The 14,563-nt window shown below is 45.7% G+C and overlaps 1 protein-coding gene across 1 annotated transcript; it reads left to right on the top strand.

Moving 5' to 3' along the window:
- The first annotated feature begins 684 nt into the window (after positions 1–684).
- Positions 685–6,430, top strand: LOC100382475 (putative protein kinase superfamily protein). The gene is made up of 6 exons (NM_001175215.1): positions 685–1,142; positions 2,222–2,532; positions 2,860–2,995; positions 3,625–3,761; positions 5,139–5,262; positions 5,400–6,430. Exons 1-6 carry the CDS (start codon positions 1,094–1,096, stop codon positions 6,038–6,040), a joined length of 1,398 nt encoding a protein of 465 aa, NP_001168686.1. The 5' UTR covers positions 685–1,093; the 3' UTR covers positions 6,041–6,430.
- The last annotated feature ends 8,133 nt before the right edge of the window (positions 6,431–14,563 follow it).

Here is a 14,563-nt window from a genome sequence, read left to right as displayed (position 1 = left end):
CTAGGTTAATCATGTCCTAAGAGACACACATAGTGGCAAATTTAAGAAGATGAAGCAAAATAGATATTACCTCCTTTGTCAAATATTTATCGGTCACTCGTTTATTTTTAAACTAAAACACGATAAAGGAAAAATAACGAAGTGAGTAATAATTTGCACCAATAAACAAAATTGCTTGCACGATGTAATTCGCGTAGGCAAGCATAGACTATAAAATATGAGTATTAATCTAGTTCCATGAAATATGGTTTAAGTAAACACAGTGAAGCTAAAAGGTCGTATATGGGTTTATTCATCTAAATCATAAGTTTTTAAAGCATTTAACAATATTGGAAGTAATAATCATAGTCATATCAGGATATGTAATATATGAAGCAGTAAGATGAACAATCGTAAAACTGTGTTTGTTTCGCAGAAACTAAACCCCATTCAATTACAGTCCAAACCACTGCCATTGTTTATTTGTCTATTGTTTCTCTAACCATATCCATCATCAACCAAAAGCCCAACCGCGGTTGCAACAATAAAGATGATAAAAAAAAACTGCCTCAACCTCAACGGCTCACCCCCTAGTCGCCTCGCCCCGCCCCGCCCCGCCCCGCCCCGCCCCCGCGGCCCGCGTTGTTGTTCTTGTAGTACGCGGCAGCAGCTTTCTTTTACCTATTCCAACCCTCTGGGCTCTGGCACACAGCTACTCCGCCTCCTCGCCCTTTTCTCCTCATCCCTCGCTTTCGCTTCGCCGTTCCAACGCGGAGCCCCCACGGAAAATAAAGGCCAAGAAGTGATGGTAGTGGAGTAAAACCACGCGTTGGAGGGCAGAGGGACAGGTTGGTGGAGGACGCGCACCCAGCGTGGAGAGCAGCAGGAGCTACGCGAATTCGGGCCGCGAGTGCGCCGGTTCAGGTTGCCGCCGCCGGTGGAATTGTGGCAGACGAGGTGGCCTGTTGGTAGCCGCGGGAGTTTGCGAGTAGGTCGGTTCCGGTTGGTGTGCGAGCGAAGGTGCTGTTGGAGGCGTGGATCTGGCCGGCGGCGGGCGATGGGAAGGAGGGACTAGGGCTCGATTGGAGGGAAAGGCGCGATCTTGGAGGTTCCCATGGGCGGATGCCTCTCGCAGGAGGAGCACCGGCTCCAGAGCAGGCCAGGTTCGTGCTCTCTGCTTGTCCTACTCCCATCCCATATTCCCATGTGAACGCGCGACCTCGCCGGCGTCGTACTCGCTCCCGCCCCCGGTTAGCACCACCCGCGGCCGGCGGCTCCAGCCGCCTCGCCGCGCCGCGCCGCGCCACCGCCACCTGCTTCCCGCCACCTCGACCCCGCCCGCGTGACAGAGTTTGCGTTTACTATCAGTTGCTGTGTCACCTGTGTAATTTAGTTGTGGATTAGCTATCGTTTGCTTAGTGGGTTTTGGTACAATCACCTTAAGATGAGGGAGGGAGGGGGTAACAGAAATGCCCGATGCTTGTGAACTCATGTCATGTAACAAGTGATTAGTGATGAGATGTGCCATGCATAGCAATTTTGGCCTAAATTTTCCCTTTTCAATGTCGTATTTTTATGCTCTATAGTACCAAATTTCTTCTTTTCGCCCAAACTTTACATGGTGTAATTTCGCTCTTTGATGTCCTGTGGAAGACCTGTGATATCATAATAAACCCATGCATTGCTTGTAGAGTTGCATTCAAGGCATACTTTAGGGGAAGAATAAGACAATCTCAGCTCACATTTTGATGTACAAATAACATCAGAAAAGTTTGCAGATAATTTGGTACCTGCAAGGTAGTGCTTGGACAATTCTGGTAACTTGATCTTGAATTGATTCTTGATAAGCTAGTCAAACATGTCTCAAATTAATCCTGAAGACGACAAACCTATAAAGCAAAACTTTGATGATGGGTAGCTCTGCAGTTGTGCTGATATCTTCAAGAGTTTCAGTAGAAATTGCCTTGTCCAAAAATGCAGGGGAAGACATGACATGTACTATCCTGCTTATGTTATCTTGTGATCATAAATGCTTTCGTGAAACCATTTTAAATCTTCCCTTAAGATCATTATGACCGTGTTATGTTGTGCCTTCTTATTGGCATGCACGCCATGGACTAATGTGAAAAAAAAGAATTGTCTACAAGGACTGAAGGATTGATGATTGCATCTTAAAGAAATGCATTGATTATATGTACAAGCTTTCCTCTCCTGATGAAGTTAATTCTGAAATTTCTATCAGCTGAAGCTGCTGGAGCAGATGGATTGCGGAAGTCTAAATCTGATTCTAAAGCTGTAGCAAGTGTTCTTGCTCCTCCAAAAGATGTGGTGGACCTGCAAGTAGAAGGATATGGAAATGTGAATATTTTCACATATGACGAATTAAGAGCAGCCACAAAAAACTTCCGGCCAGATCAAATTCTTGGAGAGGGTGGATTTGGAGTTGTTTACAAAGGTGTAATTGATGAAAATGTTAGAGCAGGTTTCCCATCGAGACAGGTTGCTGTGAAAGAACTAAACCCAGAGGGCTTTCAAGGGGACAAGGAGTGGCTTGTAAGTCCCAATGTTTGCTCTGTTCCTGTTTCTAAACCTTGCTTTGGTAATGTACATTGAAAAGAAGTCTTTTTAATTTCTTGCCCATGTGAAATCTTTTGAGGGTAGCTGATCATATCTTTGAAGTTTTACTTAGTGATAACATTTTTCTTTGTAATATATATTGGAAAGCCACTTTCCTTGATTACCTTTTAAGAAATAACTTTCGCATCACACTAGATGTACAAGAGTGAAAACTATGCTGAATTGTTTGGCTATGGCTATTGCTGTGAGGGTTCACATAGACTGTGATTGTTGGAGCACTAATGGTTTTTTGATGTGTTTCAGGCAGAAGTCAACTATCTTGGGCAACTTAGTCATCCAAATCTTGTTGAATTGATTGGCTATTGCTGTGAGGGTTCACATAGACTGCTTGTCTATGAGTACATGGCTTGTGGAAGCCTCGAAAAGCACCTTTTTCGCCGTAAGCTCTAACAGACTATTTGCACTACCTCTTTAACATTCATTATTCCACATAGCGTAGGGGTGTATCATTTTTTGCCTTGGGACAAATCATCAGTAGGAAAGAAATTGGTATTAGTTTCAGTTTAATCTCATACGCAACTATTGTGCATGGTCGCTTAACTTAGTCATCTACACTACAAATCTAATCTCCAAATGTTAAGGTTTGTTTTTGAAATGATAGTGGGTAGTATTTGTTTGAACTTGTCGGAGTCGTTGGATCCAACTAGCACTTCAATTTATGTACTAAACCCCGTAACAAAGTTGGCCAGGTGATCATATGTGATTGGAGTTATTATGGTAACTTGATTATTAAGAAAATGAAATTAATATGTTAGTAAATGAATGCCAATAGTTACTGCACCAGCATTACAGTGGATGTTAGTCTTGTATCTGCTGAATCTAATTTTCAACATCATTGATTGGTCTGAAAAGCACACTTGCTATTTTTCCCTGTAAGATATGTTAGTATTCAAGTGGTGACAGGACAATATGCTAATCAAGCTTCCACATATTTGATTGTCAGTTATATCTATATTTCCATTTCGAGAGGGTGTTCCCATTGATTTTATCTTGCCTGTAACATTGCAGGGGTTTGCCTTAATATGCCATGGTCAACACGCATGAAGATTGCATTGGGTGCTGCAAGGGGGCTCGAGTACCTTCACGGAGCTGAGAGATCCATCATTTATCGAGATTTCAAGACATCAAACATCTTGCTAGATGCGGTTCGTGTTTCATTTATTAATTTTTAATAATGTGTTGATAGTATTGCTGCATTTATGCTGTATTTCAACCACATGTTTAAGGTTGTTTCTGTATAAAACTTCTTTCATTACTTATCGAGTTATATATTTTAAATATATTTTCCAAGGTTATTAAGGCCTCCCTTAAGTGCCAAAGCTGTTAGGTCTCACCATAGAGGCATGCAGTCGCGCTGTCGGCATACACACATGCCGCCACCCGCTTGATTGTGCATCTCCCACTTGATTCTGCCTTCTGCCTGATTCCACTGCTGCTCGCTTGATTTCTTCCATCCCTGCTTGCCAATCGCCCAATCAGGAAGGGGACTGTGGTGGTGGTTGGTCTGAGGGAGGACAGTGAGGGAAGTGAAAGGAAGCGGAGAGGTTGTGAGCGGCAGCGGCACATCTGGAGGACAGAGAGAGAAGCAAGAGACAGATCGGGGATGGAGGTGGAACGATGGCTGAGAATGAGAGGGCGAGAGATGCAAGAAGCAGGGTGACGACGCTAGATGCCTCTAGATGGTGAATTGGTGATGTATATGTAAGGAAGGTGCACATTGGCTGCCAGGTGGGCTGGCCAGTCCACTTCTCTTCCTTCCTCGCTGATGTCTTGCTCTTGCACTTCCTTACCTTGGTATGGTTGTCTTGCCTCACACCCCTTACTTGCCAAAGCGGTAAGCAGTATTGAGTTGCCATGCCTCACCGCCTCACCTTGTCACCCTGATAACCATGATATTTTCACTGGTGAACAGTGCTGTGAGCCTGTGACACATTATGCCTATATATCACAATTTGGTTATCTCAACATCTAGAGGAACTACTCTGTGTTAAGTGTGTATACATTGTACTAAGTCCCCTGCAAAAAAAAGGGCAGCCCGGTGCATGTGCTCCTGCTTGCGTAGGGTCCAGGGAAAAGTCGGACCCATTTCCCTGCATTTGCATGAGGCTGTTTACACGACTCGAACCCGCGACCTCCTGGTCACAAGGCAACAGCTTTACCAGTGCACCAAAGCTCCTTTTTTATACTAAGTCCCTGGCACGTGCGATTTTATTTACCGTGCCTCCAAAATGCATCCATGTTTTTTTTTGAGGCTAGCAAAGTCACTTAATTATTTTTGCTTTGAACATCTTGTAGAACAAAATGTTTTTTTTATAAAGGAAGCTTTTATTACTTTCTCATGAGCAGTGCATTGAGTTGATACAGAGCTTTTAAAAAATCACTTCTGGCTTCTGTTTTTCAACAAAATGTTGCACAAGGAATGCTGATCTAAGTTTCTCACTGCAGATCTTGATAATTGATATGTTACGTATTAATATATACTTCTGATAGCTTCTCATTGCCACTCTTTACCGCTGTTGCAGGATTACAATGCTAAGCTTTCAGACTTTGGTCTCGCAAGAACAGGTCCTAGTGGAGACCAAACCCATGTGTCAACTCGGGTCATGGGAACTTATGGATACGCAGCTCCAGAATATGTCATGACTGGTAAGCAAGGGTTTCCTATCGTCAAGCCAACGATTTGAGGATAAAAATGAGCTTGTCCCCAAGAATGAATAGACACTCATGTTACTTGACTTGGTCCAAATATTTTAATCCTCAAATCACCATTTAACTTGACGCAGGCCATCTGACGGCACGAAGTGATGTTTATGGCTTCGGAGTGGTGCTTCTAGAGATGATTATCGGAAGAAGGGCTGTGGACAAGAGCCGGCCAAGCCGTGAGCATAACCTAGTTGACTGGGCACGGCCCCTCCTCGTCCATAACAGGAAGCTGTTCCGAATAATCGATCCGAGAATGGAAGGGCAATACTCCACCAAGGCTGCCACTGAGGTGGCAAGCCTTGCATACCGCTGCCTGAGCCAGAACCCCAAGGGACGACCAACCATGAGCCAAGTCGTCGAGACCTTTGAGGCCGTGCAGAACATGCCTGAATGCCAAGACATACTCCTCCAGAACAGCATCACAGGTGCCGTGACGCTCTATGAGGTCCCCAAGGAGCCTGCAGACAGAGTTGAGCTGGAGAAGGCCAAGCAGGAACCGGCAGTAAAGAGCGCCGCGATGCCGCCCATGAACGGAAAGCCAGTCCCCCAGAGCAGGCGGACGCGGCCTGGGAATGGCCGGAGCAAGAGCGAGCCATCGTTGGAGTGCAAGATGTACATCCCGTCACCGGACTCTGATGGACACCAGCTCGGCCTGGAGGCAGTCGCATCCCCAGATGGAAGCATAAGGGACCCTCCTGATGAGGATTTGTACAAGATATAACACCAGGGCAGTTTTTCTTCAACAACGAGGGGCAGATCTGGCGCAGTGTTGAGTTGTGGGTTTTCAAACCAGCCTCTTCGCATTTAGGGAGGAAGATTTGCATCTGTTTATCTCTTTCTCATACCTCATTTACGTGGGAGCCTCGATCTGCCTTTTTAACGTGAGCCCGCGTTGCTCACCTTTGGCGCCGCCACTCCCGTTCTTAAAGATCAATCAGCTGTAATTTTTTCTCTGATGGCCACTGGCCACGGTAGCGTTCATATTCTTCCGATTAGCAATTGTATGTAGAGGAGAGTTGTGATGGAAAGCATGTGTGTGTTTGCCATGACGACGCTGTAAAAACCTGAAACACTTATTTCTAGGGGGGTTTCCACTCCAAAATGGAAGTGGAGAGATGTGTCCTGATAATTGGTGCCGTTACCCGTGTGTTGAGTTTTTACCCCCCTCCACAATCCCCTTCTTTCAAACAAGGCTGGTTTGGATCCATGGGCAATCACCATGCCCTGAAGAACGTTGCAATCTGGAACAGTTCTGCGGGAAATCAACACCACCATGGAAATTGATACTCCAAACCTGATGTGATGAAACACTTATTTCTGCGGGCAATCTGGAGTAGATCAGTTACTGTTGCCAATTTGTTCAAATCTCCAAGAGCGGTAAAAATGTTTTTTTGTCACAGCTAGAGTGGTGGCTAGTATACTAGTATACCTTGGATTACCACCAAATAAGCCGCCACTGTAAAATAAGTGGAAAGGGAACCTAAGTGATTTGACCCTTTTTTTATATTTTTCTATCTATTATATATTTGAACATAATCTATATAATAAACTATATCTAGAAAAGGAAAAAAACAATTTAGAATTTAGAATAAAGAGAGTAGTTTTTTAAATCTTCTTTTTGAATCAAGTAAAACTGTAAATATATATATACCAGCATACTCATTTCTATGAACATATATACTCTAAAGTATCTCTCAGTGTGTCCTATTCGGTCCAGTCCTCGGTTCAGCCATAATATGCCCTCTGATGTGATGAATTCTTCGCGTTTCTTCTCTTAGGCTTCTTTTATATTGTGTGTTGTACTCTTGCGTTATCTTGATATGTCTTCAATAAGTTTTCTAATATCTTGTCAACTTGTTTTGAGGTGTTGGTCTTCTTATCACCTTCATCCAAGTTCACGCTGCATCATTTGAACTATAAATATAAATGCTAGCAAACACATTAATCCAAATAATTATGCTTACCATTAAACACCAAAACCATGAATCGAGTAGGCCGAGGTTTGTTTTCCTTAAAAAAACAAAAAGATTAACACCACTAAAAATATCTGTGTAGGTCATCGATGACTATTTTGTACAAGGCATCTAACCAATTAGGTGTATCTTATCACCAGTGAAAAACACCAATTTTCATAGTTGCAAAATGAACAACGACATGCATAACAATCTAGTTCCAACAAAAGCGTAAAACTACTCACTTTGTACCAAATTAAAGTCCGTTTAGATAATTAATGGACTAGGTAATTAATGGATTAATACAATACTTGATGTATGTGTTTTATATATGTGTCTAGATTTATCATCATTCATTTGAATATAGACATAAAAATTAAAAGCTAAAACGAATACTATTTTGAAATAAAGGAAGTATAAAAAAACACAATGCCAATCCACAAGCCATCTCTCCTCGCAAACATATTTTTTCTCACCTAGACCGAACCACTAACCAAAACCTTGTCAAAATGGTTCTCACCCGAGGTTTTCATAAAGAACCATCTTGGTAAATGTTATTTTCACATGCAACTCCATACGTGAAAATATCCGAAATATTTTATCTTCCAAATTATTTTGAGTTTGGCAATGCTATTTTCCACCTCTTGTAAAATTTGTAAAATGTTTGCAAACTTCTTTTTTGGTATAGATGTTTAAAATGTACACCATTATGGCTGTTGGGACGAAGGCGAACACGCCACCCTTCGCTCTACGACTTCGTCCTCGCCTTGCGCAGGCGAAGGGTGGATCCACAGAACCCACCGGACAGGCCAAGTGCGCTAACCGGATAGAGGCCTATTCGACCCCCTTCGCTCACACGTGACAAGACGAAGGCTCCGCCGAAGACTACAGGACCTCCCACTCCCTCACCACCGAGAGAGGCCCATGTGCGGTTCGGCCCACAGAGTTGGGCCCCGCGTGGGCATTGGACCCCGCGTGGGCATGCGTGATTAGGGCCGTGTCTGTAATAAAGTTTACCGTAATGACTATCTGTAACCCCCCTCGTGGGAATATTCTGGGGATAAACCAGGTACTCGAGGGTCTAAATGTCTTTGATAGGGACAAGCGGCCCCTCGAGTACCTATAAATACCTCTGTACTGTGCCCAGACACAGGGGGACAAACAAGGCTTTTGACATCCCGTGTTAAGCTTTGCAAACTCTCTCCCTTATTTCCCGTTGGATCAACCTGTCTTGGAGGGCAGGTTCCAACATTTGGCGCCCACCGTTCGTGCGACGAAAAACAACCCGCGATGGCTCCCCAAGAGAGCAACGTCCAAGGCCGCCGCATCCATCGACGACGCGGTGAAGGCAGCACTCCTGGTGGAGAAGAAAGGCAAAGCCCTCGAGGACACCACCCTCCAGGAGGCCTTCGAAGATGACGCTGTCAACATCAAGAGACAGCGCCAGGATCACCTCACCCCTGACGGCACTGTGCGCACCTGCAGTTTCGAGGGCGCACCCCAAGCACCACCACCAGGCTTCGCTCCGCCAGAGGGCGAAGACACCATAGAGGACGGAGAAGTCATCAGCATCTCGGCCGAAGACCAGCTAAAGCTACGAGCTTTACGCATAAAAAACAATCACATGCAAAAGCAGAAGGAAATCCTCGAAGCCAAGCGCCAACGAATCACCATGCAAGCCAAAGTGCGCCAGATGATACAAGATGAAGAGCAGAGAGCTCGGGAGCTGGAGCAAGAGATCACGCTCATTCAAGGCGAAGGCTTATACAACCTGCAGCGCGGACCCCTCGCACCTCCAGTGCCTCTCAATCAACACATTCAAGCCAGAGACCCATTCCAGTCACAGTGCGGCCCCTTCATTCCACCAGCTGCTGCTTTCTAAGGGATCAACTATCTCGACGAGCGAAGTCCTCTGGCTCCGCAGCTCCAAGCGTCACCCTGGCCTGCCAACTTCAGGGCCGGCACCTACCCCAAATACAACAGCAGCACTAACCCGGCTCAGTACATCATGAGCTACCAGGTAGCTGTTGCATCGTCGGGAGGGGACGATGCCACTATGGCCAAGTCCTTCAACATCGCCCTCGAAGACCCTACCTTGACTTGGTACACCAGGCTACCGCCATTGTCCATCGAGTCCTGGAAAGGCCTTCGCGACAAATTCCTGCTCAACTTCCAAGGGTACCGACCCAACACAGACGCTTTGGCCGAGCTATCCCTCTGCAAGCAGCAAGAAAAAGGAAACCCTTCACGAATACTACAGGAAATTCCTGACGCTCAAATCGCAACTGCCATCAGTTGACGACCACATAGCGATCCACTACGCCATCAATGGTCTTCGGGCAGGCGTCATATACAATCATTGCATTAGGGACCCACCCAAGAGCCTACAGGAGCTATACCAACTATTTGAGAAGTATGCCAGGTCTAAGGAGCTCCATCAACGCAAGGTTGAATCTCAGAGGAAGCCCAAGGACCCTCCGCAGTCCAGCAGAACCTGAACCAGACCGGCTGAAAGGGAAATGTGCCCTTGGACCATTTCTATAAATGTTTTGGTGATTAGATGCCCAACACATGGTTTTAAATTAATATGTGCTAAGTGGTTGAGAAGTGCAAAATCAAGAATCAAGGTATGTTTCTGGACTTAGTAAATTGTTTTTGGATACTAACACATCTCTCTAAGTGCTAGGAACATAGCTAAGAAAACTAGAATCAGACAGGAGAAGTTTTGGCTAAGTTCAGCCAAACCAGCACCAACCTGTGGTGCACCGGACTGTCCGGTGCCCAGGTTGGCTCGGCGACGAACTTGTCGCTCTCGGGAAAAAGCGAAGGCGCCACGGCTAAAAATCACCGGACTGTCAGGTGGTGCACCGGACTGTCCGGTGAGCCAACGGAGCCCGCGGCCAACGGTCGTCTGCGCGATCAACGTGCGACACGTGGTCGAGCCAACGACCGGATGGTCACACCGGACTGTCCGGTGTGCACCGGACAATGTCCGACCGAAAACCCAAGGTTTCCTCCACAAGGTTCGTCCACGGAGGGTGAGTCAGGGCCTAAGAACAGGCCGAAAGGCGTAGTCGATGGACAACATGTCAATATTCCTGTACTACCCCTTGTTGGTACGGGGGGACAGAGGAGGCTAGTGATAGTCGCCTAGAGGGGGGGGGGGGTGAATAGGGCGAAACTGAAATTTACAAATATAAACACAACTACAAGCCGGGGTTAGCGTTAGTAATAATAAATGAGTCCGCAAGAGAGGGCGCAAAACAAATCCCAAGCGAATAAGCAAATGAGACACGGAGATTTGTTTTACCGAGGTTCGGTTCTTGCAAACCTACTCCCCGTTGAGGAGGCCACAAAGGCCGGGTCTCTTTCAACCCTTCCCTCTCTCAAACGGTCCCACGGACCGAGTGAGCTTCTCTTCGCTAATCAAAGCCGGGAACAAAACTTCCCCGCAAGGGCCACCACACAATTGGTGCCTCTTGCCTTGATTACAATGGAGTTTTGATCACAAGAACAAGTGAGAAAGAAAAGAAGCAATCCAAGCGCAAGAGCTCAAATGAACACGGCAAATCACTCTCACTAGTCACTAGGGTTTTGTGTGGAATTGGAGAGGATTTGATCTCTTTGAATGTGTCTAGAATTGAATGCCTAGCTCTTGTAAGTGGTTGAGAAGTGGAAAACTTGGATGCAATGAATGGTGGGGTGGTTGGGGTATTTATAGCCCCAACCACCAAAAGTGACCGTTGCTGGCAGCCTCTGTTCGATGGCGCACCGGACAGTCCGGTGCACACCGGACAGTCCGGTGCCTCTGCCACGTCACCATTGCCGTTGGATTCTGACCGTTGAAGCTTCTGACTTGTGGGCCTGCCGAGGTGTCCGGTGCACACCGGACATGCACTGTTTGATGTCCGGTGCACCGGTATGGGCAGCCCTGACGTCTGCGCGCGCATTTAATGCTGCGCAGGGAGCCGTTGGCGCCGCAGAGAGCCGTTGCTCCGCTGGCACACCGGACAGTCCGGTGCACACCGGACAGTCCGGTGAATTATAGCGGAGCGGCTGTCGTGAAAACCCGAGGATGACGAGTTCCGGAGGCCGCGGTTCGTTGGCGCACCGGACATGTCCGGTGCACACCGGACAGTCCGGTGAATTATAGCGCGCCGGCCTCCGCGAATTCCCGAGGGCGAAGGGTTGAAGTCGAAGTCCTCTGGCGAAGGGTAGAAAACGAAGTCTACGGGCGCACCGGACACTGTCCGGTGCACACCGGACAGTCCGGTGCCTCCAGCCAGAGGTGCCCTCGGTTGCCTTATTGCTCCTTTGTTGAATCCAACACTTGGTCTTTTTATTGGCTAGATGTGAACCTTTTGCACCTGTATAACTTATACACTAGAGCAAACTAGTCAGTCCAATATTTGTGTTGGGCAATTCAACCACCAAAATTATTTAGGAACTAGGTGTAAGCCTAATTCCCTTTCAATCTCCCCCTTTTTGGTGATTGATGCCAACACAAACCAAAGCAAATATAGAAGTGCATAATTGAACTAGTTTACATAATGTAAGTGCAAAGGTTACTTGGAATTGAGCCAATATAACTACTTACAAGATATGCAAGGAATGTTTCTTTCTTATATAACATTTTGGACCACGTTTGCACCACATGTTTTGTTTTTGCAAATTCTTTTTGTAAATCCATTTCAAAGATCTTTTGCAAATAGTCAAAGGTACATGAATAAGAGTTTGCAAAGCATTTTCAAGATTTGAAATTGTCTCCCCCTATTTCAAATGCTTTTCCTTTGACTAAACAAAACTCCCCCTAAAAGAGATCCACCTCTTAGTGTTCAAGAGGGTTTTGATATACCATTTTTGAAATACTACTTTCTCCCCCTTTTGAACACAATAGGATACCAAATGATAAAGACTTTTGGAAAGCACTAAGTTTTTGAATTTGGTGGTGGTGGTGCGGTCCTTTTGCTTTGGGCTCATTTCTCCCCCTTTTTGGCATGAATCGCCAAAAACGGAATCATTAGAGTCCTCGAAGTAAGTTCCTCCCCTTTGGTCATAAGTAAATGAGTTAAGATTATACCAAAGACGAGGTCCGGTCCTTTTGCTTTTGAGCTTTTACTCTCTCCCCCAAGGATAGAGTCCTTTTTTTTGATGCTCATTTCTCCCAAGGAATAGAGAGTTGCTCGGAGTGATGGCGAAGCATGAGTTACGGAGTGGAAGCCTTTGTCTTCGCCGAAGACTCCAATTCCCTTTCAATATACCTATGACTTGGTTTGAAATAGACTTGAAAACACATTAGTCATAGCATATAGAAGAGATATGATCAAAGGTATTCAAATGAGCTATGTGTGCAAGCTTAGCAAAAGAAATTTCTAGAATCAAGAATATTGAGCTCATGCCTAAGTCTGGTAAAAGATTGTTCATCAAGTGGCTTGGTAAAGATATCGGCTAATTGATCTTTAGTATTAATGTAAGAAATCTCGATATCCCCCTTTTGTTGGTGATCCCTAAGAAAATGATACCGAATGGCTATGTGCTTAGTGCGGCTATGCTCGACGGGATTGTCGGCCATTTTGATTGCACTCTCATTATCACATAGCAAAGGGACTTTGGTTAATTTGTAACCGTAGTCCCGCAGGGTTTGCCTCATCCAAAGCAATTGCGCGCAACAGTGACCTGCGGCAATATACTCAGCTTCGGCGGTGGAAAGAGCGACCGAATTTTGCTTCTTTGAAGCCCATGACACCAAGGATCTTCCCAAGAACTGGCAAGTCCCCGATGTGCTCTTCCTATTGATCTTACACCCCGCCCAATCGGCATCAGAATAACCAATCAAATCAAAAGTGGATCCCCGAGGGTACCAAAGCCCAAACTTAGGGGTATAAGCCAAATATCTCAAGATTCGTTTTACGGCCGTAAGGTGGGATTCCTTAGGGTCGGATTGGAATCTTGCACACATGCAAACGGAAAGCATAATGTCCGGTCGAGATGCACATAAATAAAGCAATGAACCAATCATCGACCGGTATACCTTTTGATCCACGGACTTACCTCCCGTGTCGAGGTCGAGATGCCCATTAGTTCCCATGGGTGTCTTGATGGGTTTGGCATCCTTCATCCCAAACTTAGCAAGAATGTCTTGAGTGTACTTCGTTTGGCTAATGAAGGTGCCCTCTTGGAGTTGCTTGACTTGGAATCCTAGAAAATACTTCAACTCCCCCATCATCGACATCTCGAATTTCTGTGTCATGATCCTACTAAACTCTTCACATGTAGACTCGTTAGTAGACCCAAATATAACATCATCAACATAAATTTGGCATACAAACAAGTCATTTTCAAGAGTTTTAGTAAAGAGTGTAGGATCGGCCTTGCCGACTTTGAAGCCATTAGCAATAAGGAAATCTCTAAGGCATTCATACCATGCTCTTGGGGCTTGCTTGAGCCCATAAAGCGCCTTAGAGAGCCTATAGACATGGTTAGGGTACTCACTGTCTTCAAAGCCGGGAGGTTGCTCAACATAGACCTCTTCCTTGATTGGTCCGTTGAGGAAGGCACTTTTCACGTCCATTTGATAGAGCTTAAAGCCATGGTAAGTAGCATAGGCCAATAATATGCGAATTGACTCAAGCCTAGCTACGGGTGCATAGGTTTCACCAAAATCCAAACCTTCGACTTGTGAATACCCTTTGGCCACGAGTCGAGCTTTGTTCCTTGTCACCACACCATGCTCATCTTGCTTGTTGCGGAAGACCCATTTGGTTCCTACAACATTTTGGTTAGGACGTGGAACTAAATGCCAGACCTCATTCCTCGTGAAATTGTTGAGCTCCTCTTGCATCGCCACCACCCAATCCGAATCTTGGAGAGCTTCCTCTACCCTGTGTGGCTCAATAGAGGAAACAAAAGAGTAATGTTCACAAAAATGAGCAACCCGAGATCGAGTAGTTACCCCCTTATGAATGTCGCCGAGGATGGTGTCGACGGGGTGATCTCGTTGGATTGCTTGGTGGACTCTTGGGTGTGGCGGTCTTGGTTCTTCCTCATCCTCCTTTTCTTGATCATTTGTATCTCCCCCTTGATCATTGCTATCATCTTGAGGTGGCTCGTCTTCTTGATTTTGCTCTTCATCATTTTGAGCCTCATCCTCATTTTGAGTTGGTGGAGATGCTTGCATGGAGGAGGATGGTTGATCTTGTGTACTTGGAGGCTCTTCGGATTCCTTAGGACACACATCCCCGATGGACATGTTCCTTAGCGCGATGCATGGAGCCTGTTCTTCACCTATCTCA

The sequence above is a fragment of the Zea mays genome, chromosome 9, assembly GCF_902167145.1.
Source record: "Zea mays cultivar B73 chromosome 9, Zm-B73-REFERENCE-NAM-5.0, whole genome shotgun sequence".
In the NCBI taxonomy this organism is placed as follows: domain Eukaryota; kingdom Viridiplantae; phylum Streptophyta; class Magnoliopsida; order Poales; family Poaceae; genus Zea; species Zea mays.
The sequence above is the reverse complement of the archived record's forward strand: the minus strand, read 5'-3'. Positions and strand labels throughout refer to the sequence as shown.

Bases quoted from the DNA above. Each gene is read 5' to 3' on its own strand.
- LOC100382475 (NM_001175215.1), top strand. From the start codon at position 1,094: ATGGGCGGATGCCTCTCGCAGGAGGAGCACCGGCTCCAGAGCAGGCCA. The intron at 2,533-2,859 runs GTAAGTCCCAAT...GATGTGTTTCAG, and splicing joins AAGGGGACAAGGAGTGGCTT to GCAGAAGTCAACTATCTTGG. The intron at 2,996-3,624 runs GTAAGCTCTAAC...GTAACATTGCAG, and splicing joins CGAAAAGCACCTTTTTCGCC to GGGTTTGCCTTAATATGCCA.